This window comes from Gymnodraco acuticeps, unplaced genomic scaffold, assembly GCF_902827175.1.
Source record: "Gymnodraco acuticeps unplaced genomic scaffold, fGymAcu1.1, whole genome shotgun sequence".
Classification (NCBI taxonomy): domain Eukaryota; kingdom Metazoa; phylum Chordata; class Actinopteri; order Perciformes; family Bathydraconidae; genus Gymnodraco; species Gymnodraco acuticeps.
The window spans coordinates 36,291-60,861 of NW_022991111.1; the positions used below are offsets into that span (position 1 = coordinate 36,291).

General features: G+C 42.4%; 1 protein-coding gene across 1 annotated transcript in view; it reads right to left on the reverse strand.

The window, feature by feature from the left end:
- LOC117560197 (neural cell adhesion molecule 2-like) overlaps positions 1-24,225 on the reverse strand; it is a gene marked incomplete at both ends in the record, with an annotated part of 56,745 nt that extends 32,520 nt beyond the window's left edge. The window contains 4 exon segments of the mRNA XM_034237022.1: positions 1,839-1,956; positions 14,281-14,418; positions 15,896-16,039; positions 24,019-24,225. Coding sequence (XP_034092913.1) covers positions 1,839-1,956; positions 14,281-14,418; positions 15,896-16,039; positions 24,019-24,225 — 607 coding nt within the window.
- Positions 24,226-24,571: the final 346 nt, after the last annotated feature.

Genomic DNA, 24,571 nt, shown 5'->3' on the forward strand with positions numbered 1-24,571 from the left:
ACACACTGGACGCTGCACTAGGTCAGAAACCAGAGGAGACTGTGAGGTCCACCGTAGACGGACCACTTTTGGACAAAATGTCCTCTCCATTAAAGGCAGCTCTTTCTGGAACAGCCTCCCAGCTGAGATACGGGATTGTTCCACTCTCTATAGTTTTAAAGGACAACTCAGAGAATGTTTAACAGACGTGTAATCACCGCTAAATGCACTTTAACACAGGGGTATCTCCTCCTGCCCTTAATATATATATAATATGTCGTAGCTGCTACAGTGTACTGCCATGTGGTAAATACTTGTGTATGCTGCTCTTGCTTTTTCTGCATATCATGTATTTATTTTTTGCTATGTTTCCAAATGTCATGTTCTTATATGTTGTATGTGACGGGACTACGGATGGAAATTAGCTCAAAGCTAAAATCCGGCATATTTACACTTGAAGCATTATTCGTCTAAAGTGCTCATTAATGTCCCGATTCAAATAAACGATTAAATGAAAATGAAAATGAAAATAAAAGCGTGAAATTGCTAAGAGTGTGTGAGAGTGTGTGAGAGTGTGTGAGAGTGTGTGGGTGTTTAAGTCTCAACACTTAGAGGTTGCTGTGTGTCATTATGTTCAATCAGAGCCAAATGTATTTAAGTGTTTCCCCCCTTGGAGCTGAACTTTGAGAGGAAGAATATTGATATTTTATGGGCATGGATAACCTTCACTGCATATCAAACTTACCTACAACTACTCTCCAACATTTTGAGTGTGTGTTCCTACAGTTCCTTCAGGGCTGCCATTGATTTCTATTCATTTCAAAACAACGCACTGACACCTGCCTGCGGGTCACAGATAATGTCAGCTGTCTCTCGTCAACTCTGTCTCTTGTCATTTCAAAAATGATCAGGAAGTCCCTCTCTGTTTTATCATGCAACAGTTGCACCCTAGTGAAGTCAAGAGGTGCCTCGAGTAATTCAGAAACACTTCACTTTGGAAACTAGAACAAACATTTGGATTTGGATGATTAAAAACAGTATGAACTCTGCTGTAATGCCAAAGAGTTATCAATAGGTGCTCAGGTGCACACAGCTTTCTGCTGAGTGGGTGCAAGCTAATTACTTTTGTTTGACATGGTTTGGGTTAGACCCCTTAGTTCCATAAGATTATATTAAAGCTACGGCATGCAAAACAATATCTAAGACCGTGCCCTTGTGGATAAATTGGAGAAAATACTTAGATAATGTCACCTGTCTCTTGCCATTTCAAAATGATCAGGAAGTCCCTCTCTGTTTTATCATGCAACAGTTGCACCCTAGTGAAGTCAAGAGGTGCCTCGAGTAATTCAAAAACACTTTGCTTTAGAAACCAGACAGAAACACGGCTTTGGTGGATTTGGATGATTAAAAAACATTATAGTAAAAGGTATGAACTCTGCTGTAATGCCAAAGAGTTATCAATAGGTGCTCAGGTGCACACAGCTTTCTGCTGAGTGGGTGCAAGCTAATTACTGAAATGAGTGGATAGCTGGGGGTCAAATGCTCTTCAGGTGCAGATGTTCACACTGGTGCTGTGCGAGGGCGGACTATACACTGCTCTGTTAATATCCAGATGAACTGCAAGCAGAACATCTAACATGTAGTTTATTAACTCATGCATGGGTATGAATACAGATGAATAGATAGCTCAGCATTAACTGAGTGGTTATTCACCTAAATGTTCATTTCTTATTTTAAAAGTTCACTATATATTTTAATTGTATCTTAAAGGTTATTCTTCTTGAGGGACTTCTTCCTCTAATATCTCTCTGAGGTGTACGTCAGACACCAATGATGGGTTTTAAGGAAGTAGGACGTACCTGTGCCATGTGACCAGAGGGTCAGGTGATCCAGAGGTCATGCAGGTGAAGGTCACTGATTCCTGGTAGTCAGCGGTGGCGTTGAAGGCCGGCTGAAACACCGAGAGCACCGGAGGGACTGCAGACACACAAACACAATCAAATCAACATTTATTATGGCGCCAGATGACAAGAAATGCCTCAGAGGGCTGTTCAAAAGCAAGAGAGAACATCTAGATACAAACGTCATAGCAGAACAATTATAAAAACATTATACATAAGTATTGCCATGTGACTGAAGTGATGCTAATGTAGATGGAAACTAGGTGATGGAAAGTAGTTGACAAGAGATGGGTTTTGAGTTTTGAAAGCCATTAGACCCTGACACTTAATTGCATCTCTAAAAACCAAATCTATACAATATTAAGGATCAAAGGGAAGATGCAGTGGCGTGGCCGTGTCCCGTAAACACCCAGAAGATGCCTTTCTGTCCCTCGGGGATTTCAGGTAACATTCGACCGAGCTTTGGTAAGAAAACACAAAGGATCTGAACACAGAGATGTGAATAATACTATTGTCCGATTCTGCTCAGATAAATCCGTAGAGAATGTGTGTCGACAACAACAACAACAACAACTGTACAATCTGTGATAAACGCTGCCTTTCTTTGGTGAGTAAAGTATTCAATCTGTCGAGTGATCGAAGCACGGACGTTGTTTTTAGTGTCAGGCTAATTGGTGCGTTTTGTTGCGTTACTAAATACTGTCCATATTTACATTAATGATGTCACCGTCTGTGTTTCCTGTAGTTATTCCATTGCTCTTGTTACTGCCCTGTTAGTGTACAGTTGTATTATCACGCTGCTGTGTTTATTTATTTTATATACTTCATTAATCCTCGTGGGGAAATTGTTTCTTTGCATTCGACCCGTCCTGTGTTAGGAGCAATGTGCTGCCATTTTGAACGGCGCCCGGGGAGCAGTGTGGGGAACGGTGCCTTGCTCAGGGACACCTCGGTAGCACTTGGTCTTGCCGGGACTTGAACTGGTGACCTTCCAGTTCATATTCCAGACAATATTGTCTGTTTTTAAATGTATCTAAATGGCCTTATTGTGAGGACATTTGTAATTCCTTATGCTTGTTCAAAACACTTCATTGAAGTGAACTGGTGACCTTCCAGTTGCCAAGACAAGTCCCTATCGACTTCGCCACCACCGCCCTTTAGTGTACCTTTGTACCTCTGTCACAACTATTTCCTTCAGGATGAATAAAGTCCCATCTTATCTTGATCAAAAAGCTGATTTAAAAGTGTTCCAGGACACAAATCCACACATTTTAGGGCCATTATGAAGAGGTGATAATAACGACAAAACAATTGCCATGCAGAAAATGTATGAATAAATCCAATATGTCTTGTTAATCTTTTACAAACAGCAGTACTGATACACAGCAGAGGTATTGATGACTGTATACAGAGGATTTGTTGAGTGCTGTCGCTGTGGCCATTGTTTGTTTTGTCAGACTAATTTCTGCTGAGTCGTTATTACAAAGGCTTAATCGCTGTGATTTTAAGGAAAGGGGTCTATAAGACGTGCGCACACTGACTGGGAAACATATTACTAATCATTTGATAACTGATTGTCCTTTGACACTAATCCAATATTTGTTTTGAGCCATGATGATGAATTCTATGCTTGTGATGCAGAAAATGTACGAACACATCCAACACCTCCTTAATCTCTTTCAAACAGCAGTATTGATACACAGCGGAGGTATTGATGACTGTATTTCTTGAGTGCTGTCGCTGTCGTCCAATCAGATGAGAGCTGTCATTCAGTAAGAGGAGAGCCGGTCGCTCTTGTCTACGCTTGTCTTTGCGGTGACATTAGGCTCCGACAGCTTTACGGCACAAACGTGTTTATCAGACGTCTCGGTCCATTTCTCCTCCTGTACTTCTACTCCCACTAACACTGATCTCAGACCAGTCTCAGGGCGGGGTTAGGCATGTTTGCAGCGGCTTATTGGAGAGCCATGACACTCCAGGAAGTGCATCACCTGGCTGCAGACATGTGAGCATGCAGCAGCAGAACAAATACTCTTGTCCGAGACTTTAAACTCACAATACTGTCTGTTTTTAAATGTATTTAAATGGCCTTATTGTGAGGACTTTTGTAATTCCTTATGCTTGTTCAAAACACTTCATTTTTTATTACATCTGCACGAAAACTCAATAGTGATATTGTTAGGAGGAAATACCTTTCAATTCAAGTTCTTCCTTCGCAACGATGCAACAATCGTACTCAAATAATCGCCAATGTTCACATTCAAAATTCACTTTAAAATCACAATGTTGTCTGTTTTTAAATGGCATTTTAAATGTGCTATATATATATATATATAATGTTACCTTATTGCTTACTCTTGTGCACGGAAACTCAATAGTGATATTGTCAGTCAATACATATATCAGACTAGGAGGAAATACCTTTCAATTCAAGTTCTTCCTTCGCAACGATCTTACTCCAAAGACGTGCACACATGTCTACACTCCGTCTGTCTGTCTCTAATGAAGATCTCACGCAGGTGGAAATGCAATCCGTACTGTTTGAACTTATTGTATATAAATAAAATCATCTTACTCCCATTCCTGCCAGAAGCTACAACACAGCCCTTCTTTCCAAAGGTCCAATAGCTAAGGCACATGAGAGCATTAGCATAATGAGACCCATTACTCTGTGAAGCACTGGAGGTCATGAGAATGATTATTAATGCCCGGTGTAAAAGCAAAGCCGTTATTATCCAGACTATTTATCTACATACGTTCCCAACACCAGAGAGTAAATGAGGACTCAACTTCATGTAAAGTGCATGTGGCGAAGATGGCTTCGTCACTGTGGACTGACGGCTTCGGGCTTTGTATTTTGAAAAGTGTTCCCTTTCCCCATGTCTGTTGCTGTTGATTGTGTGCACCTGGTGCCCCTGTCGTCTCCTCCCCCCTCACCTGTGTCTTGTTGGGTTAATTGGTGTGGGTATTTAGGCTCTGTGTTGCCTGTTTTGTGAAGTGTGTGTGAGATCCTGGTGACTGTGCTCACGTGAACAGCAGATTGAGGCTGTGTCATGTGCCGTGAGTAATAAATGCCCACACGGGGTTGTATTTTGGACGTTCTGCCTCCTTGCTTGGTCTGTCAACGGTCGGCTTCACAGTGTAATTATATTTCACTTATCCACCCTCAACAGGTTGCAAAACATTATGGTTTACTTGTGTTGAGTACTATTGGTGTAACTAAGGATGAAAACTCCGGGTCAACGCAATTCAGCATATTGATCTCCGAATCACAGAAGATCAGCACGACCCACGCAGAGCTGTTGACTTCTAAAGCGACTTGAGCGTCTGAAAAGCTGGCTGTCTTTTAAAAACATAACAGATGTTTGCATTTGTGTTAAATATGTATAAATGGCAGCTGCTGCAAAGTGATATTATGTCAGGATCATTCGTCTTACCCTGATCAAAACAAAAGGTGTCGTTTTGTGTGTTTTACTCTGAACTTGTAATTTAGTGTGGGAGTGATTGAAGGTTAATGAACGGAGTTTGTTTCCCAAGTGATGTTATCGGAGGACACTCAAAAACAACTCGGGAGACGATAAGAAATGCATATTATAGATAGTCTCATTAAAATGCGGTCTTGATGAAAGTCAGTTTGTAGGGATAGGGAATCAAAACAGCATCACCGCAGATACCTAATGAAGCGAACACTGCGGTGTACTCTAGCCTTTCTTAAAAGATCAATTACACTAACGGCACCAGAGTGTGTTATCGTGAGAAACTCTTCATCTCAACTCTGCAGCGTCTGATCCATCTGCCGTCCCCTGGTGTCTATCTATCATTCACTTATTGCCTGGTGCAAAACAGAGATGAATATTTCCCGCATTATCAGTGAATTCCACACACAATGCATGCCTGCCTTATTGGGAGGATCTCGATGCCTTAAGAAGGCACACCACCCGGGTAACGAGCACTTTGTACGGCTGCGCTCAGGCAGGCGCTTCCGTACCATGTGCACTAAACGCTGCTAATATTTAAATTATCTAAGCCTTCCGTGCAATACGAGGGGAATCGTGCAATTTAATTTATTTGTGTACATATTCCCTATCATGTCTATTTAAGTCCCATTTCTTGTTTTCATATCGTCTTGTTGTTGCGTGTTGGCACCTTGAGTTCATTGTAATGTCGTTGTACCTGTACAATGACAAAATTAAAGATCTATCTATATGCAGAGGAACATGAAGGACTGGAGAGCTTTGAGGGATATGAACGGGCTGAGCAGTAATCAAACACCATGAGGCCTTTCCAATAGTCCTGACTCGGCGATCGCGCAGAGAAAGCATCTGCCTGACACGATAACCATTGATTTCCGCGCCAATATATTTCCTTTTCTCCAGTGTTTCTCCCTCTCTCTGCAACACACTCCCACATCAGTGAGGCTGGTTGAAACGGCCCGTTAATGAGACGCAGTGCCAAGCAGAAAGACTTCAAAACAACGAATCAGCAAACAGGCTCTGAGCGTCCAAGAAGAATCTGGCGTAATGAATTCTTCATGTGTTAGTCAACTTCAGAGGCTCGCTGGAGGTGCTGCTGAGGTTTTACAGACATCCCCACAAGCGTGAGGAGACTCTGCAAACATATTCCAACTCGCTCACTGATTTGAATGCATCGCAGAGGAGCTGGAGGTCTGTTACGCGCCAATGGGCTTCAATGAACTCAGCATCAGTCGTGTTTAAAAGTCGGTACATATCAGAACCGTGTACTAGATAGCAAGCGAATGTTCTGAGACCTTTACTGGAGTGCTTATTCGTGATTTTAGATCAGAACACACTGGAAGGAAACCAGCCCTGATTCATAATTGGTAAATAAAGTGGTTGATCTTCTAGTAATGTGTGAGTTAATCCAAAATTAAATGTCTTTTGCATCACCATCAGATATAAAGAGATGTTTGATATTGATTAAGGAAAACATGAAGCTCTATTGAAGTGAGAAACATTGAGATGCAGGCTATAGTGTAATGACGAGCAATCCATATTGAATTGCATTAAAGCAGGAGTTTGACATTTAGTGATTACACTTATTTAGTTTCTTGCAGAGAGTCTGATGAGAAGATCAATTGCACTTTTACATCCGTGCGGTATCTATGTGGGTGGTGCCAGTAGCTCGTTAGTCGGGGTTACCATACATCAGTAAAAGAGCTAACCTGAAGCTCTAAAATACGGCTACAAATAAAGCCAATTTACGGACTATTTCTACGTCCCATAGGAAAACTAGTCTGGGAATGAACCCACATTTAAAACCATAACTTCCTGATTAACATGATGTTTTTCTCACATATGAAGCCGAAGAGTTTGGTAATAGGAGACTTCTTCCTGCACTCGTTATGCTAAGCTATGCTAAACTGCCTCTGACTGAAGCTATACGCAAGAAAGCAAGAAAGCTAATCCCCCAAAATGTTTAAATGATCCCTTCAGGTGAGCTACAGGAGCAGGCAGGTGAGACATCTATGTCTTGTAGGTGTGTGAGTGTGCCGTGTGTTACTCTGATGTGGATACCACACAGGGGCCGTTTCTCAATCTCGAGGATGCTGGCTTGGTAGTCGCGTACTTCCAAGTCACTTCCTTCAGAAACGAAGCAAGTATACTTCCAAGCCACGGCTTCGGAAAACGAGGAAGAATGGAACAGGCTAACAAGTGTGCCACTCTCTCTAACGGTTTCAACATAAACTGTACCGAAAGTAAATACCTCACGATGTCTATCTAATTATGAACTTGCTTTACTTTCACGGGACACATTTTTGGTGATAACAAAGTCACATATTTACCAACACATGTTCTACGCCACTATACTTACATTTCAATGCGTGCTGCGTCGGTTCAGCCATTCTCCGCAAGGGTTTTTGAAAGTGGTCCGTGTGCAAAGCATTGTGGGGATTTGAAGGACGCGAAGTCTAACCATGTGCAGCCTCGACATTTCCCCCAAACCAAGGACGCGGCCTCTGTGGAATTCCAAGTATGCTGGACATTGGAACAGTCCTTCGGCGGCACTCGATGACGTAGCATCCTTGAAATATTGGCTTGGAAGCCAGAATCCTCGAGATTGAGAAACGGCCAGGGAATGAAAAATGTGTGTGTCACGCTATAATATGTCTTATTTATATATAGACATTTTATTCATTGGGATAAACCCCTTGAGATGCACCATCTCGTTTTCAAGGGGGTCCCGACATTTCACGAGAACCCTCTCAGTGTCCAGGGATGAAAAATCACTGCGTGTCAAGACGGGAAGGACAAATATATCCATGATGAACAGAGAAACACTCTGTTGTTAAAAGCTTATTGACAGGGAGACAAACTACATATGGAAATAACATGTCAGCTTTTCATACGGTGTCTCTTGATACATGTCCTTGCTTTTAGCATCCTCTGTTCTTTTTATGGACGAAAGGCGAACAGAAGTGCTCTGATAACTTTCGAGGTCACTTCCTAAAATGTTCGGCCTCTCTCCAGACTGCTTTTCGACCTGAAGTATGTCACTGTAAGAGATGATATAACATTCATCCGAGCTCGATATAAACTCATAATCTCATTCCTCTGCATGTTTTTAAAGCTAGGCTAAATGAAATGCTCGTTGATACTATGGGCACTTGTAAATGTCTATAACTATGTAAATGTACCTGTAAATATAATGTCCTTTATTGTTTTATGTTTCATGTGGAACCTATATGCTGCAGGTCTCCCTTGAAAAAGAGATCTATGATCTCAATGGGACCAATCTGGTTAAATAAAGGTTTGAAATGAAATGAAACTCTATGTATCGCAAGACTAACGGTACGTCCACACAGCGGCTTTGGAAAAAGCTTGCCGGCGGGCGTGTCTGAAGCTCGACCAATCACATGAATCTCCCGCCCCTGACACACAAGCAGCGGTTTGATTGGCTAGAGCTTGTACTGGCATATGATTTGTTTGACTGACGCTTCCACCGAAAGCTTCAGAAGTTGAACATTGCTCAACTTTTGAATCCTGAGATGCCTGGAAATCTCCGCTTTGCTTCCCACAATGCAGTTCGGCGAAAAGTGAGGCAAAGTGACGTCACCCCATTCAAAGTGAATGGGCAGAAGCGTTGGAAGATTTTTTTTAACGCTGCTGTGTAAGAGGAGCTGATACAGTCTAATTTTACAATACAACTATAGAGACACAAACATCCACTCAGCTGTTGCCTCTGAAAGAACCAACTTTATAGGGATCATTAAAAGTATTGATTGACTTCTTTCTGAACAAAAACGTACCGATTCAAGAGGCAATTTTCTATTCGTACGGGCAATTAATGAACTAAATCGTCTTACCTTTCCTCCACAGCCTCATTCAACAAGCCTCTCTGCTAATTGACAGCTCAAAGTAAAGTTAGCAAAGTGCTCCGAGGTTGTCCCGAGGGCTTTTTCTAACCTTGGAATATTAACAATGCTGATTTCTCCATGTTTTGTAGAGAGATCTTTGGTTTTTTAGACTTTATTCATGCATGTGAAATGATCTTAAAGGGGCTCTATGATGATTTTGGGGTTGTCCCCTTTCCTGTCGTGTGTTATGTGTGCATGCAAAAGGATGCACAAAATGCAAATAAAACCTTTAAGGCCCCTTTAAATATCAATGTGGCATTGCTTATCACTTGTTGATGTCCTAAACAAGCGACAAGGAGTTACAAGTAGACACTGGCCGTTTCTCAATCTCGAGGATTCTGGCTTCCAAGCCAATATTTCAAGGATGCTACGTCATCGAGTGCCGCCGAAGGACTGTTCCAATCTCCAGCATACTTGGAATTCCACAGAGGCCGCGTCCTTGGTTTGGGGGAAATGTCGAGGCTGCACATGGGTAGACTTCGCGTCCTTAAAATCCCCCACAATGCTTTGCGCACGGACCAATTTCAAAAACCCTTGCGGAGAATGGCTGAACCGACGCAGCACGCATTGAAATGTAAGTATAGTGGCGTAGAACATGTGTTGGTAGATATGTGACTTTGTTATCACCAAAAATGTGTTCCGTGAAAGTAAAGCAAGTTCATAATTAGATAGACATCGTGAGGTATTTACTTTCGGTACAGTTTATGTTGAAACCGTTAGAGAGAGTGGCACACTTGTTAGCCTGTTCCATTCTTCTTCGTTTTCCGAAGCCGTGGCTTGGAAGTATACTGGCTTCGTTTCTGAAGGAAGTGACTTGGAAGTACGCGACTACCAAGCCAGCATCCTCGAGATTGAGAAACGGCCCCTGCTTTATTATATAGGTATATAAACAGAAATTGCACAAGAGAAGTACAACAAAGGCAGTGACAAAATGGCCCCTTAAAATGACAAAATAAAATGGTAGAGTTATTGTTGGTACTAGCAAGGGTTAAATGCAGAGGTCAAATGTCGCTGTGTGGGCTGTGGGCATGTACGTGTGACCAATAAAGAGGGTCATCCAATTATTTTTCTTTTTGGCATTGCTTATAACTTGTTGTCATAAATATGTGACACAAGTAGACACTGCTTTATTGTAAGAGGTATATCAACTAAAATCGCATAAGTGGCGGTGTGATTGGTGCAGGAAGCGTCTATCTGCAGCGCTCTCTGTTGGCTTCTGATTGGATAAGAATCGATGTCCATCCTGACTCTGACTCAAACAGAGTAAGAGCTCAGTGTCGGCCCTCAGGAGACGAGCCTACAGTAAAGATGGCCGCTCTGTAGCTGCCTGGCTTTCTTCTTCATTCTTCCTCCAGGGGTCCTCACACACACAACGACTGATTCTGGCTGTTTTCTTATGGGTTTGTTCATCCGCCCTCACCGGTATATCCCCGGGCACGGCAGCAGAAACAGCTCAGCATCCGTAGCTGATTGATAAAACATGTAGCATTGATATATCCGAGCCTCCCAGCTATCTGCTATCTGTGTGTGTTTGGACCAGTCCGAGTCGATTTGTTCTCTAGTTGCCTTCCTTCAAATCCTCTCCTGTTATTGCTCCACCTTGCCTTCAGTGTTACAACCCACAGAGGGGGAGAAGTCCTCGTGAATTTTCCAGGTGACAAGCCCTATAAACATGAAGGCAGTGGTGTAGAGAGAGAACTCAAATATTCCCTGTTTTCTACACCTACAAAACTAGTTCTTCAGAGTGAGAGCACACGGCTAGCTTCAGGGCAGGTAACGGAAATGTAGTTTTCAAATAGCGGAAGCCTATAGGTGCAACTTTTCTGAACATCACAGGAACACTGCAGGTCACCCTTGAAAAAGAGATCTTTTGATCTCAAGGGGCTTTCACCTGGTTAAATAAAGGCTACAAACACAGATCCTCAGGGACTCTGTAAACTCCTGGGACCGAGAGTGGCTGTTGTGCAACAAGCACAGTCTGATACAAGCTAATATTATCAGCGTTGAGTGTTTTCCATCGCTGTCACCTTAAAATCAACTCTAGCTAGCGAGAGACATTCAAAAGCAGCACATTTTGAATGCTCAGCTAGTTCAAAGTAGTCAAAAGTGAACGTTCTGCTGTAACAGATGTCCTCCAGCTTAGCCCTCCTTATAGGACAAAGTCATTAGTTTTCATAAAGTTTTCTCTAAGTACTTTTTATATTTAATGCGGACCAAATGGTGCTTCTGCAGATCAGATTGTGTCTCACTTTGAGTCTTTAGGGAAGTGCTAAGCAAGTCTCCTTGAGGTAAAGGCCAGTTTAGTTATATTTCGACTACAAGGCAATTCAAAGCATTAGGAACATTAAAATACAAAGATAATAAAACATGAATACAAGTTACAGTGCAGTGTGAGATGTGAATATATCAATTCAAAGCACAAAGAAAGTCTTCAGCCTGGATTTAAAAGTAGTCAGAGTTTCAGATATTTGGCAATATCCCAAACCAAATTCTCACATTCCTCGAAGTCTTCCCGTGAAATTATAGTTCTTTTGACACTTTTCATATTCCTCTCATCCAAACGTTTTACCGTTACCCGAACCTTAAGTCTTAAAGAGACTTCCTCAGGACATCTCAGGAGCACACGGCGAGAGTCGTGTCGCTGCAATAATAGGTCAAGCCTCATTGAGCCGGCTTATTGGATCTCCCTCTGAAGTGAGCTAAGTGGTGTGCTAAATTGAACGCAATTCATAGGTTTTTGGGCGGAAGGGCCGCTCTGCTATTACATTAACCGAGAGAGAATTACACGGGCAGAGACAATATTGCAGCTGCTCAAGCGTTACGCTGCGTTTCGTGGCCTGAAAAAAAATCACATTTCAATCACCTCGGCAGTCTCAGGTGACTCGGCGCAAATGAGGACAAATGAGAAAATTAAAATGTCATCCTTCGAGTTTTGGGCCCCGCAGAGTAAATCCAAAAACCGCAGAGACATCGCTAATTGAAATGTTCAATCACATTAAAGGATAAGGAGAATAAGTAATGGTAGCAAAAAGCGTGCCAATGATGAAGTTATTAACAGTCAGTGAGGCTGAATCTGGACGAAATCTTCTCCTTTTCGTCCTGAAACCTATAAGGCTTCAGGACGAAAACATCGGAGAGTTTGGGTCCGTCTTAAACACAGATCTATGCTAAAGGTGACCTGGTAACAACATTGTTTGCTGGGCGAGGATTAAGCTTCACAACTTTCTTTGGAAACCGCATTTTCAGACCTTACAGGAATAAAGAACAACCAAGACTGTAGAGATTTAAGGATTTAGCGTCTGTAAATCCCAAGCTGGAACTAACAATGTTCGTGGAGGATAACATATGGCACAATGACGTCAACAACGCCTCGTCCTTTCAGTATCGTCTGGTAGTCTCTCCTCAAGTCAAGTATTAAACAAAGATCTAAAGGTGATGTCACTGTAACGCAGCGTCCACACGGCGGCGTGCGTTGAAGCTTGCCGGTGGGCGTGTCTGAAACTCGACCAATCACATGAATCTCCCGCCCCGGACACACAAGCACGCGGTTTGATCGGCTAGAGCTTGTACTGGCATATGATTGGATTGGCTGACGCTTCCGCCGAAGCTTCAAAAGTTGAACATTGCTCAACTTTTGAAGCGAGCAAAGCGAAGCAACGCTCCCACAATGCAAGAATAAAGAACAACCAAGACTGTAGAGATTTAAGGATTTAGCGTCTGTGAATCCCAAACTGAGGCTGAAACTAAATCCTCTAATGTACAATAATAATAATAATAATAATAATAATAATGGGTTCCATTTATAAAGCACTTCATATTTGATTTCAAATCCCGAAGTGCTACAAGTAGTGAGCATGAAGAGTATAAATAAACATTACACAACACGGTAGAATTAATAAAAAGCAATAAAACATAAATAAAAGGTCTAGGCAAAGGCTCTTTTGAAGAGATGGGTTTTGAGGCCTTTTTGAAAAGCCTCCACGGTCTGTGGTGCTCTCATTTGGTCGGGGAGAGCGTTCCACAGACTGGGAGCAGCCGAGCAGAAGGCCTGGTCTCCCATAGTACGGAGCTTAGTCCTGGGGGGTTTGAGGAAGTTGGAGTTGCTGGAGCGGGTGGTCCGCAAGGAGGTATGGGGGGTGAGGAGTTCCTTGAGGTAGGGAGGGGCAGTTCCATGGACACACTGGTGGGTGAGGACGGAGACCTTGAATTCGATCCTCAGTTCCACGGGTAGCCAGTGTAGTGCTTTAAGGATGGGGGTGATGTGATCATATTTGCGCACCCTCATCAGGATCCTAGCAGCGCTGTTCTGAATGTATTGGAGCTTCTGGATGCTTTTGTTAGGGATCCCGATGAGGAGTGCATTGCAGTAGTCCAGCCTGGAGGAGACAAAGGCGTGGACCAGCTTTTCGGCGTCAGACAGAGTGAGTGTGGGGCGGAGTTTGGCGATGTTCCTGAAGTGATAAAAGGAGTTCTCTGCTGCAACGCAAACATTTCGGAAATTGGGATCAATAAAGTACTCCTTATCTTATCTTATCTTAAACTAACAATGTTTTAAGTAGGATACAATATGGCAAAAGGACGATTAACAGAAAGTCTTGATCGTTCTGAATAATCTTTCATTTCTTATTTTCTGTACACACAACAGCTTTAAATAGTTAGACTATTCCTTTGAAGGACTCCTATTATAACATGTTTAGGCATATATTATAGGTCTCAGATATATAACATGTCTATGAGGTGTTTTGCTCAAACATACCAAACAGATCACCCATTCGAGCCTCATACCCCATATGTATGTAGAAAAGACATCAAACAGTGAATTTTGCACGATAGCAGACCTTTAAAATGTTCAAATGCCTTGTTTTTAGAGATGTGGATACGGAGGGAAAGAGAGAGGGTTGTATTTGCTGACACATATTTATGTATAAAAGACATCAAAAAGTGCATTTTGTATGATAGGACACCTTTAAGCATCGTCTGGTAGTCGAACCTTCACAACCAGTCCTGATTCAAAGTGAAACTCACCGTTGACGACCATGGCGATGTCCACAAAGTCGATTTCTCCGCGGGCCTCGACGCTCGCCTCGCAGCGATACACACCCTCGTCCGCTTTGGTCACCTGATGGATCTGAAGGTTGTTGTTCGGCAGCACCTGAAACCTGCCTTCACGTCGAAGAGGAAGAGGAAGAGGAAGGGAGATAAGGAAGTTAGGAAAACACACAGAGGAAATTGCCATCTCCACTCTCCAGGAGTTAGACTGTCAATCTCCACTCGGGCACATTTACCTGATAGAGTCCACACTGATAAAAATTCACGCAATTACAGTTGCAAATAGTCTCCATTGTGGCGAGGAGTGATGAGGCCTCTATCTCATTCCTCCCAAGCAAAGATATGTATATCCATGCATCGTAAAGAGTGAAATGATTAAACTGTCCTTCTCTTCCTCTCCGAGTTTCATCATCACGCTGGCGCTGAAGATTTGAATTTCAATTAAATAACGTGACAGATTCAAGGGGTCACTCTTTCTAATCAGCGCTCGGACGTGCGCTTTCGTCTCGATGGAGGACGGGGAAGTGGTGTCGAGGGTTGTAAATCAGGGCGGAGAAGACGAGGAAATAATGAATCCTGCTCTACAGGTTCCCTGGAAATAATAATCCTGCTGAAAGTGAGACTGTCCTGCGTGTGTTCCTCTACCTTTTTTATAACAAAAGGGTGGGATGACAGACAAGAGCTTAACAATTCTATACTTTACATTCGTTTTGGATCAAATCAAGACTCAATTTCATGAACAAAATGCACCAGAAATAGCTCCATAATAAGAGCTTTGCATGCATCCCATCGCTCTATAATCCATTCTCTCAGTCGCCTGTTAACACGGTTTCTCTCCGAGTTATACGCCTCCTCCAGGGCCGATGGGATTTCTATTTATAGAATTTGATATCCTTGTCTTATTGTGAAGCCACACAAAAGAAGGAAATAGCGTTTCCTAGAGACACAGTGTTGTTGGCACGTCACCAAGTCTTTTCAATGAGGGAGGGAGAGGATTGGGAACATTTGGAGGTTTTTTCTTCTCAACAATCAAGTGTGTTTGGCAGGTTCACATTCAAAATGCAAAGCTTTTGAGATGCCTGCGTATTGTTGTCATCGTAATCTGCTATTGTTATCACTTACAGATTAGATATCAGTAACGTGTTATATCCCAGAAGCCTGTGGGACTAAATGAACAACCTTAAATCAACTTTAGTTATTAGGATTAGCCGCTTAATCAGATAAGGAAACACAGAAATAAAGAAATCTGTGATATGAAAACAACCTGAAATGAGAATATGTGTTATTCTTCATTACAAGCGCTTACTGTACTTCCTGTAATCAAAGCACCATTTAATCCCCGACTAAACTCCATCTATGCATCCATTCAGGCCTGTTGTCTTAAAGGTACCATGTGGACTAATGTTGACATCCTATTGTGCATTTCCTTCCTCGTAAAACATTTTCAAAGTGTGTTTATGGAAGTATTCAAAACCTACACTCATGTTTGTCACTCCCTCCGTGTTCTGAACTACTTCCCGGTCTTTAAATGACCCCGTGTGACTCGGTGACCGACGGAAAAACCGTATTAAAACCAGATGTTTTGACTTACTGTGGTGCTCCTCGGTGATCTCCTTGTCCTGGTAGTACCACACCACCACGGGCACCGGGGAGCTGATCACGTCGCAGACCACCTCCGCCGTCTCTCCGTGACGAAACTCCTGCGGCGACTGAACGTCTCGAAACGTGAGCCTCTCTGGAAAAGAGATTGAGAAGCAATTTGTTTTTCATATTCTGTAAGCATTCAGAGCCATTTACGCTTTTACAGTATCGTGAACTATGAACCCAGGGCTTGAAAAAGTTACGTTAAAAACGAATTTGTCTGTTTTTTCAGGTGCTGTGCTTGTTCGTCTGATAATGCAGGTGCAAGTGTTGTTAGCCCTCTATTTGGACACCTGGCATTTATCGCCTGAAAAGCCGAAACAAGCGTTTGAAAAAGGACAGGACGTCTTCCCCTGGACTGAATAAAGTGTTGTTTTTCTTAAAGGCATTTGTCCTTAAACCAGACCCGGCGCCAGAACAAATCTAAAGGGAGGGCCTATGATTTTCATGGGAGGGCCCACAAAACCGTCACGCGCTGCGGGCCTGCGGCACAATATATATCAAACAGCAAGGCCAACTGCATTGCATAAAGACGCACACTTATCGCAAACATACACAAATAAAGGGCAACATAGCAACCACTTTGAAACATTGTGTGCGTGGCAGCACAGACACTGGTAAATCACGAGCAAGGTTGACAGCTAAAAAAGCTATAATATCAACGACAGCTGACACGTAATAACGGCTCCGTGCAGCTGATCTGCACCAAAGTACTCATTTCCTTATTTGTTTCCTCGTGTATCTCTCTCTCTCTCTCTCTCTCTCTCTCTCCACAAACTCTCACATGAAATGTGTTCTTTTGATGCGGCATGCCTTAGCAGTCCTTTATCAGTCTGTAATGCGTGTTTCCAGTCGCACAAACCTTTGACAGTAAAAGCCGCATCAGATGAAGACGTGTTTACTTTAAACTGTCTACAGGGGAAGCAAAAGGCTGCGTCTGCTTTTAACGAATCTTCAAGCCATGGTCTGTTGTGTTCCATGCAGCGGCAAAAGTGCGCTTCTTTCCTGAAAACAATCTCCCTGGATAACGATCCAGCTTCACCTGCTTGGGTTTATTAACCCCAGATCATCGCTAACTCAGCCCCGGGGTTTGCCGAGGTCAAGCTTGTGACATTAAGGCGTGCTGCTGCAACGGCAGGTGCAGGGTCGCCAGCAGCACCATCGGCTGCAGTTCTTTCATCGCTATTTCGTTTTAATAAATCCTTAGACCTTTTGAGCCAATTTCTGATGTCCATTTTGTAATTCAAACAGAAATGGGAGTCTACAGAATGCACAATAAACAAATCCAGAACAGGCGGCAGAGTGTGACGCTGTGACTGATCTAAATGGGGACGAATCACAAATCACAGACACATGCATTTATTTGACGTAGCCTGCGATTTTTTTTGTTTGTTCTGACATCACATACATCGTAGCATAAAAGTTCACAGTTTATTTATAATTAAAAAAATAAAATATATATATTTTTTAATTTTTATAAATAATAAAAAACGTGTTTATTGGGGGAGGGCAGGAATGTCAAATGGGAGGGCCTGGCCTTCCCACGGCACCGGGCATGCCTTTAACTACTAAAAGAGGTTTCATCCCCTCAAATACAAAGTTTGTATTCAGTATTTCGATTAGCTTGCATGGGACCTTTTGCCTTGCCAATCACAGCGTGAGAAACAACGTGAAATGAATGGATGACTTCACCCTCAAAAATCGAATCAAACAAACGCCAAATGACTGTTTTTTCTGAGCCACATGGCGATTGTGATGAAACCGCACAGGCGACAGAAGGGTGGACGTTACATGTCACAGAAATGACAAAACAAAATCACTGAGTCGAGCTTTTTCTGCTGCCTCTCTGTTTGCAGAATGAGACCAGAACACAGGCGGCCTTTCATTCTCTCTTTCTTGGTTTCAGGAGCGCTTCAATGACAGATTCCTCGTCCTCTTCTTGACAAACATTTTTGACGATTTGCTTTTACGGAGAAACCCTCTTCTTCCACACAAACGGCTCCTGATCTCCTCGTGTTTTGGGATCGAGGGCTTTGATGCGCGGCCACCTGCCATCCTCTGCGTTGTGTATAGTGAAAGTGTGAATAAATCAGCTTCCCCTATCAGTCCTTTGCGTTAGCGAGGCTTCGGCATGAGCATTTTGCTGTGTGATTTATGCCAGGCTGCTCCTTAAAATGAGCTCTCTCTCTCCCGGCTGCGAACGTGCCCGGCGTCTCAGTGTCTTCATTAACTTCAAGGATGCCTCTGCGTGTGTTTGTCATCCACTCTTATCAATTTCCCTCTTCTTTTATTTCCAGGATCTTTAACTCTCTCTCTCAGGTTTCTACCCCTCTCTCCTTTGCAGTCGCATTGCTCTACAAGGGAAACAACCTCTCCGCTGCACAGAGAGGTTTCTCTATAGCTGTTCGCCTACATCACTGCGAGGGAGAGGACTTTCACGAGACATTTTCACTGTTGCAGCATTATCTGCTTCGTCCATTCATAAACTAGGAGGAAATGAAAGGGGCTATCTTATGAGTTTCCTGTTTGCATGCAGAGGCAGAAAACGGCAGTTGATTTTCTTATCAGTTAACTTTTAGTGAAGAAAATACAAACGGATGCTACTGATAATAACGTCTAACATTTGCCTATTATCACTCAACTTGGTGTGAGTGAACTGGCATTAGCTCTGCAGGGAACAAGTCAATAACTAACGTTTTCAAAGTTAAGGTAGGTAATTTTGGAGAAAGCAGCTCGAGTGCGCTAGAATTTGAAAATACACAACCGGAACAAATCTGCCCCTTCCTCACAGAGCCCCTCCTCCAACACAGGAACGCACACATGACCAATGAGGGCACGAGATCAGTTTGTGCCCAGATGGAAGGCTGACAGGCAGGTAGGCCATCCAGTTACTTTAGCCGGCTCAGATGATTGGTCGAGCTTTTTACAGCGCCACGGCTTCAAAGCACTTCAGATATTCATTGCTATCGGGATGTTAAGAGCATTCCATGGAGCCAAAACGTTATTACATTGCATTCCAAGGGGAACATGAGTGTCTGTGCCAAATTACTTGTCAATTGACCTAATGGTTAAAGAGACCTTCTACCCCCTAAAAACACACATGGGTTCACTACAGCAAAAGTCAGGGGAACATCAAGGTCTTGAGGCTCAGACTCTCTGGCTTTCCATCCATTAGTTGTTGAGATATTTTAAATGACAGCCCGAAATGAAGACTTCATAGCGACATAAATGCACTTAAGTCAGCAGAATACATCCTCAGGGGAGCATGAATGTCTGTACACAAGTTCATACTGTTATGATATGTTAGTCAGGAGTAAAGAGATGGGGAAAGAGGCTTCACTGTGAGCTACGTCGTTAGCATGGCTAAAAAACACCAGGAAATCCAGCCAGCTTTTTTATGTTGGCATGAAGTTATTTAGATTTGTATGTTGGATCGAAAGCGATCTTCCACTCCAAGTAACACGATTATAACCGACCATTTGATTTGATTTATTTAGATCGTGTTAAACAATAACGCAACAAATAATAATAATAATGAAATGAAAGAAGATAATTATGATACTGTACAAACTGAAGCAGTGTCAAATGGATGAACAAATACAATTATAACCGACCATCATAACAATAATAATAGACTCAAGGGACTCAAGGCCGCTTTACATGGTGAACAAACAAAGGAGTTAATATACAGGCAAATAATAAAGTACAATGAAACGTAGATGTCAGCAGCTACAGTATAAGGATGTCAACATGTTGTAGCTCACAAGCTTTTGGGCAGGTTCTTTATCCGCATGCTGTTGCTGCTTCTGCTCATTCGATCTAATCCGAGTGATACCCCGGGTGAGTGACGCCGGTTACCATGGAAACACTGTTTTTTTTTTAGTTTTTTTGTGGGGGGGTGCTCAGTTCAGTGGTGAACGAGGCGAAGGCTGAGCGATGGCAGGTGTGATTGAAGCTGGGATGTCTCCTCTAATGGTTCTCAGGGAGAGGAGAGAAAAAATACAACTGCACAGCAGGGGGGCGATTTCAGAGGGATACGTGTGTGTGTGTGTGTGTGTGTGTGTGTGTGTGTGTGTGTGTCTCCTTGAACCAAATCCCTGTGACGTTTCCTCCAATTAAACTCGGAGAAACTCTTAACCAAAAGTCCCGGTGAATCTGTGCTATTCACATCTTCCTGGATTCACTGATGTGATGTTATTGTGTTTGCACCGATCCGTTTCCTGTCACCGTGCTACCTGCGAAAAGACGGTTTTTACGACGTCTTGGGGAATGTGTCTTTTGTATCTAGATGTATGGCCTTGCAAGGATTTCATTTATTGAGTTAGCTTGTTCCAAAACGGTTCTCGATGCTGTCAGAAGCTTGATTAAGGCGGGGCAATAATGAAAGCTTAAATTATTCAATTCTTTTGACTTTAAATAAATCTTTGGACACTTAAATCAGCCGCTAAAATACCCACCATGTGTTTTAATATTGCAATCAAACTCTAGGGTTGCTAAAAGGCATATATCCCTAATAGTGCACTGTATATCTAATTTCTACTCAAATATAGACTAGAAATTAGACACATGTTGCACTTTGATCTTCCCTTGTACCTTATATGTCATAAGAATATAATGTAACTGTTTTATGTGAGGGGACTGCGGAGGGAAATGAGCTCAAAGCTAAATCTGGCACTGTTACGCTTGATACATTTGAATGTTTTAAGTGTTCATTACTGAGCATTGTCCCTGCCAAATAAACGATTAAATCAGAATGTGTCTTTACACTCGATGTAACACCTAATAACTGAAGAGGTAACAATGCAGAGAGATAGAGGGTCTGTTTGTAGACAATGCATCTTCAAGACTCTTGAAAACATCTTATTTTGTATCTCAAATGAAACAAGTTTTTTAAGCTGCTGTGGTTTTTGTAAAAGATGGTTCATCTTGTTTTAACAAACACATCGTTCTTATTAGAAAATCACCAACTAACGTCAGAAAACTGAAAACGTTTGAGCATTTCAGGCTCATTTTGTAACAACATTTACTGTTCCTGGTAAGGTATAGTTCAAAATAAGTTTTCCCAGCTAATCACAAGATCTCAGAGTGGAGGCTGTGGCTCAGTGGGTAGTATGATGGACTTTAAATCAGGGGATAGGAAGTTCGAGTCCCACTGCAGTCAGCAGGTCGTTGTATACACTTCACCCCAAAGTGCTCCTGTGGGGATTGTCCACAGTACTGAATGTAAGTCGCTTTGGATAAAAGCGTTTAACAAGTGACATGTGATGTAATCTCCTTTATCTAAATATCGCGTCTTATTTCAAGAAATCTTACCAAGCAAATCTATCTATCTATTCTATCGCCAGATCTTTTTACTCATTACAAGTGAAAACACCTTGTTTTCATTATTCTTGATTTTGGAGCAGCATTTTCCAGTGTGGTTTTAATTCTGCTCCTACAAGGAATTTAAATTATATTTTAAATACTTGGATGCCTTCCTCAAGGACGCTGCAGCAGAATGAATGGTGAAGGGACAGTGTGTGTAACCACTGAGTCGCCCTGACCTCCTCACATTCAGTTTCTCTCCAGGAGAGAGTGAGGGTCAGCGGCAGCATGGCCTCACCGACACATCCCTCATTACGCCATGCCGAGTCCCATGGCGTTACTAGCTGTCATTATACTTTAAGCACAAGAATGAGAGCCACACACACACACACACACACACACACACACACACACACACACACACACACACACACACCACTCCGCTCCCTCCACTGGCTTCCGGTAACTGCTAGAATCCACTTCAAGACACTGGTACTTGCGTACCATGCTGCGAATGGATCTGGCCCTTCCTACATCCAGGACATGGTTAAACCGTACACCCCAGCGCGTGCACTCCGCTCTGCATCAGCCAAACGACTCGCTGCACCCTCGCTGCGAGGGGGACCCAAGTTCCCATCAGCAAAAACACGTGGGTTTTCTATCCTGGCTCCAAGATGGTGGAATGAGCTCCCTGCTGTCCCCATCAGGACAGCAGATAGCTTTCACACCTTCCAGACTGAAAACTCATCTCTTTCGACTCCACTTCGAGCGATAGAACTATTAACAAAGCACTTATATACTAATAAAGGACTGGCTTATCTAAAGCCAGTTGAGTAGCACTTGAAATGTTTGGCTCTATGAAACCTGATGTACTTTATGATTCTGTTTTCTTCAAGGTTGTATTTTGTTGGTCGAACGCACTTATTGTAAGTCGCTTTGGATAAAAGCGTCAGCTAAATGCAATGCAATGTAATACCATGGCATGTATACATCACGTCAGGGGACATTCCATTGACTTACATGCATTTCCTGGAGACTTATCCTAACCTTAACCAGCACATGCCTAACCCTAACCCTAATCCTAAACCTAACCAAGTCTTCACCCTAAAATTAACGATTCCCCTCATGGGGACCACCAATTTGTCCCCATAAGGGAAGCCAGTCCCCACACGTGACTATGTAAACAGATGTATGTCCCCACAAGTATAGTAATGCTAGACCACACACACACACACACACACGCACACGCACACGCGCACGCACACGCGCACACACACACACACACACACCTTTTGTTGTGATGCAATGAATGTTAATGTAAGGGACACAGATATTGTGTGTGTGAGGCTAATGTGAAGTGTGAGTTATTTAATGTATCTTGTTACTGCACTGATCGTGTACAGTTGTATTTGCTGCTGTGTTTATTGTATTGTTGTAACTCTGGCACAACAATTTCCTTCGGGATAAATACAGTTTTATCTTATCTTAGAGATTATCATCAGAACATTTGAATGTTTTAGCAGTTCTTAATCAGCGCTTAGGAACAAGATGTTTCCGTGATTACTCCCACTCACATCTGGATCTTTGCAGAACACTTAAATCCTAGACATTCATCCTTTCCTTTGCAACAATTTGCCTGCAACCGCTTCATGTATTTTCTAATTTGGCACAAAAGGTTCACCTTCCAGTCCCAAGATAGTTTGTGATTGGAAATATCTCTGTGTCTCTATGCATGAAGTACACATCCTTTACTCAGGTAGAAGTACAGATACTCTGGTGAAAGTAGAAGTACTGACTAAACTTCTTTACTCAAGTGAAAGTAAAGAACTTTGAAATGTACTTCAGTAAAAAGTACCCATAACTAGCAGCTGCTTTAAAGAGTACCTGACCTCCCTTTATATTAATAGAACAATAATGTCATTGTTAGCTAATGAATGTTTCCATGCTGAACAACGGCAACATGACAACGTTTCCATTGGTCCCTCTTCTTTAGAGAAGACCAGGAAATGATGGATACACGGATCGTGTTCAAATCAATAGGCACGCAATGACTCTAAAGAATAATGATCAGGCACCAAACACACATTCAGACTAAAGGAACCAGCTGTTTGGAAAATGAGAGAAGAAGAAAGTACAAGTATTTGAGTTCAACATGTAAGAAGTAGAAAGTACAGGTATTTGGGTTCAACATGTAAGAAGTAGAAAGTACAGGTATTTGAGTTCAACATGTGAGAAGTAGAAAGTACAGGTATTTGAGTTCAACATGTAAGAAGTAGAAAGTACAGGTATTTGAGTTCAACATGTAAGAAGTAGAAAGTACAGGTATTTGAGTTCAACATGTGAGAAGTAGAAAGTACAGGTATTTGAGTTCAACATGTAAGAAGTAGAAAGTACAGGTATTTGTGTTCAACATGTAAGAAGTAGAAAGTACAGGTATTTGGGTTCAACATGTGAGAAGTAGAAAGTACAGGTATTTGAGTTCAACATGTAAGAAGTAGAAAGTACAGGTATTTGGGTTCAACATGTAAGAAGTAGAAAGTTCAGGTATTTGAGTTCAACATGTGAGAAGTAGAAAGTACAGGTATTAGAGTTCAACATGTAAGAAGTTAAAGTAATAAGTCGTCAGAAAATTAAGTAGTGGAGTAAAGTACTGATACCAGAAACATGTACTTAAGTACAGTAACCAAGTATTTGTACTCCACTACTTCCCACCTCTGCTGATAAAAGCTAGTGTGTGTGTGTGTGTGTGTGTGTGTGTGTGTGTCTTACGGTAGATCTCCAGCACCACCGAGGCCTCCTCCGTGTGTCCATTAGCGTCCGTGGCCTGGCAGCGGTAGATCCCCGCGTCCTCGATGATGGCGTTGTAGATGATGAGTCTGGATCGTGACGTTTCAGAGTGAAGAGCCATCCGTTTGGAGGGAAGGATGCGCTCGCCCTGAGGATTGAACCACTCCAACCTCACCGGCTCTCCAATCGCTGCGAGAAAAGGAACCATCATTACAAAACACTCTTAAATATACAGTCAGAGGTGGGAGAAGTACTCAGGTATTCAGGTAAGTATTCAGATCTTGTACTTGAGTCAAAGTAGAAGTACTCAGATCTTGTACTTGAGTCAAAATAGAAGTACTCAGATCTTGTACTTGAGTAAAAGTAGAAGTACTCAGATCTTGTACTTGAGTAAAAGTAGAAGTACTCATATCTTGTACTTGAGTCAAAGTAGAAGTACTCAGATCTTGTACTTGAGTCAAAGTAGAAGTACTCAGATCTTGTACTTGAGTCAAAGTAGAAGTACTCAGATCTTGTACTTGAGTCAAAGTAGAAG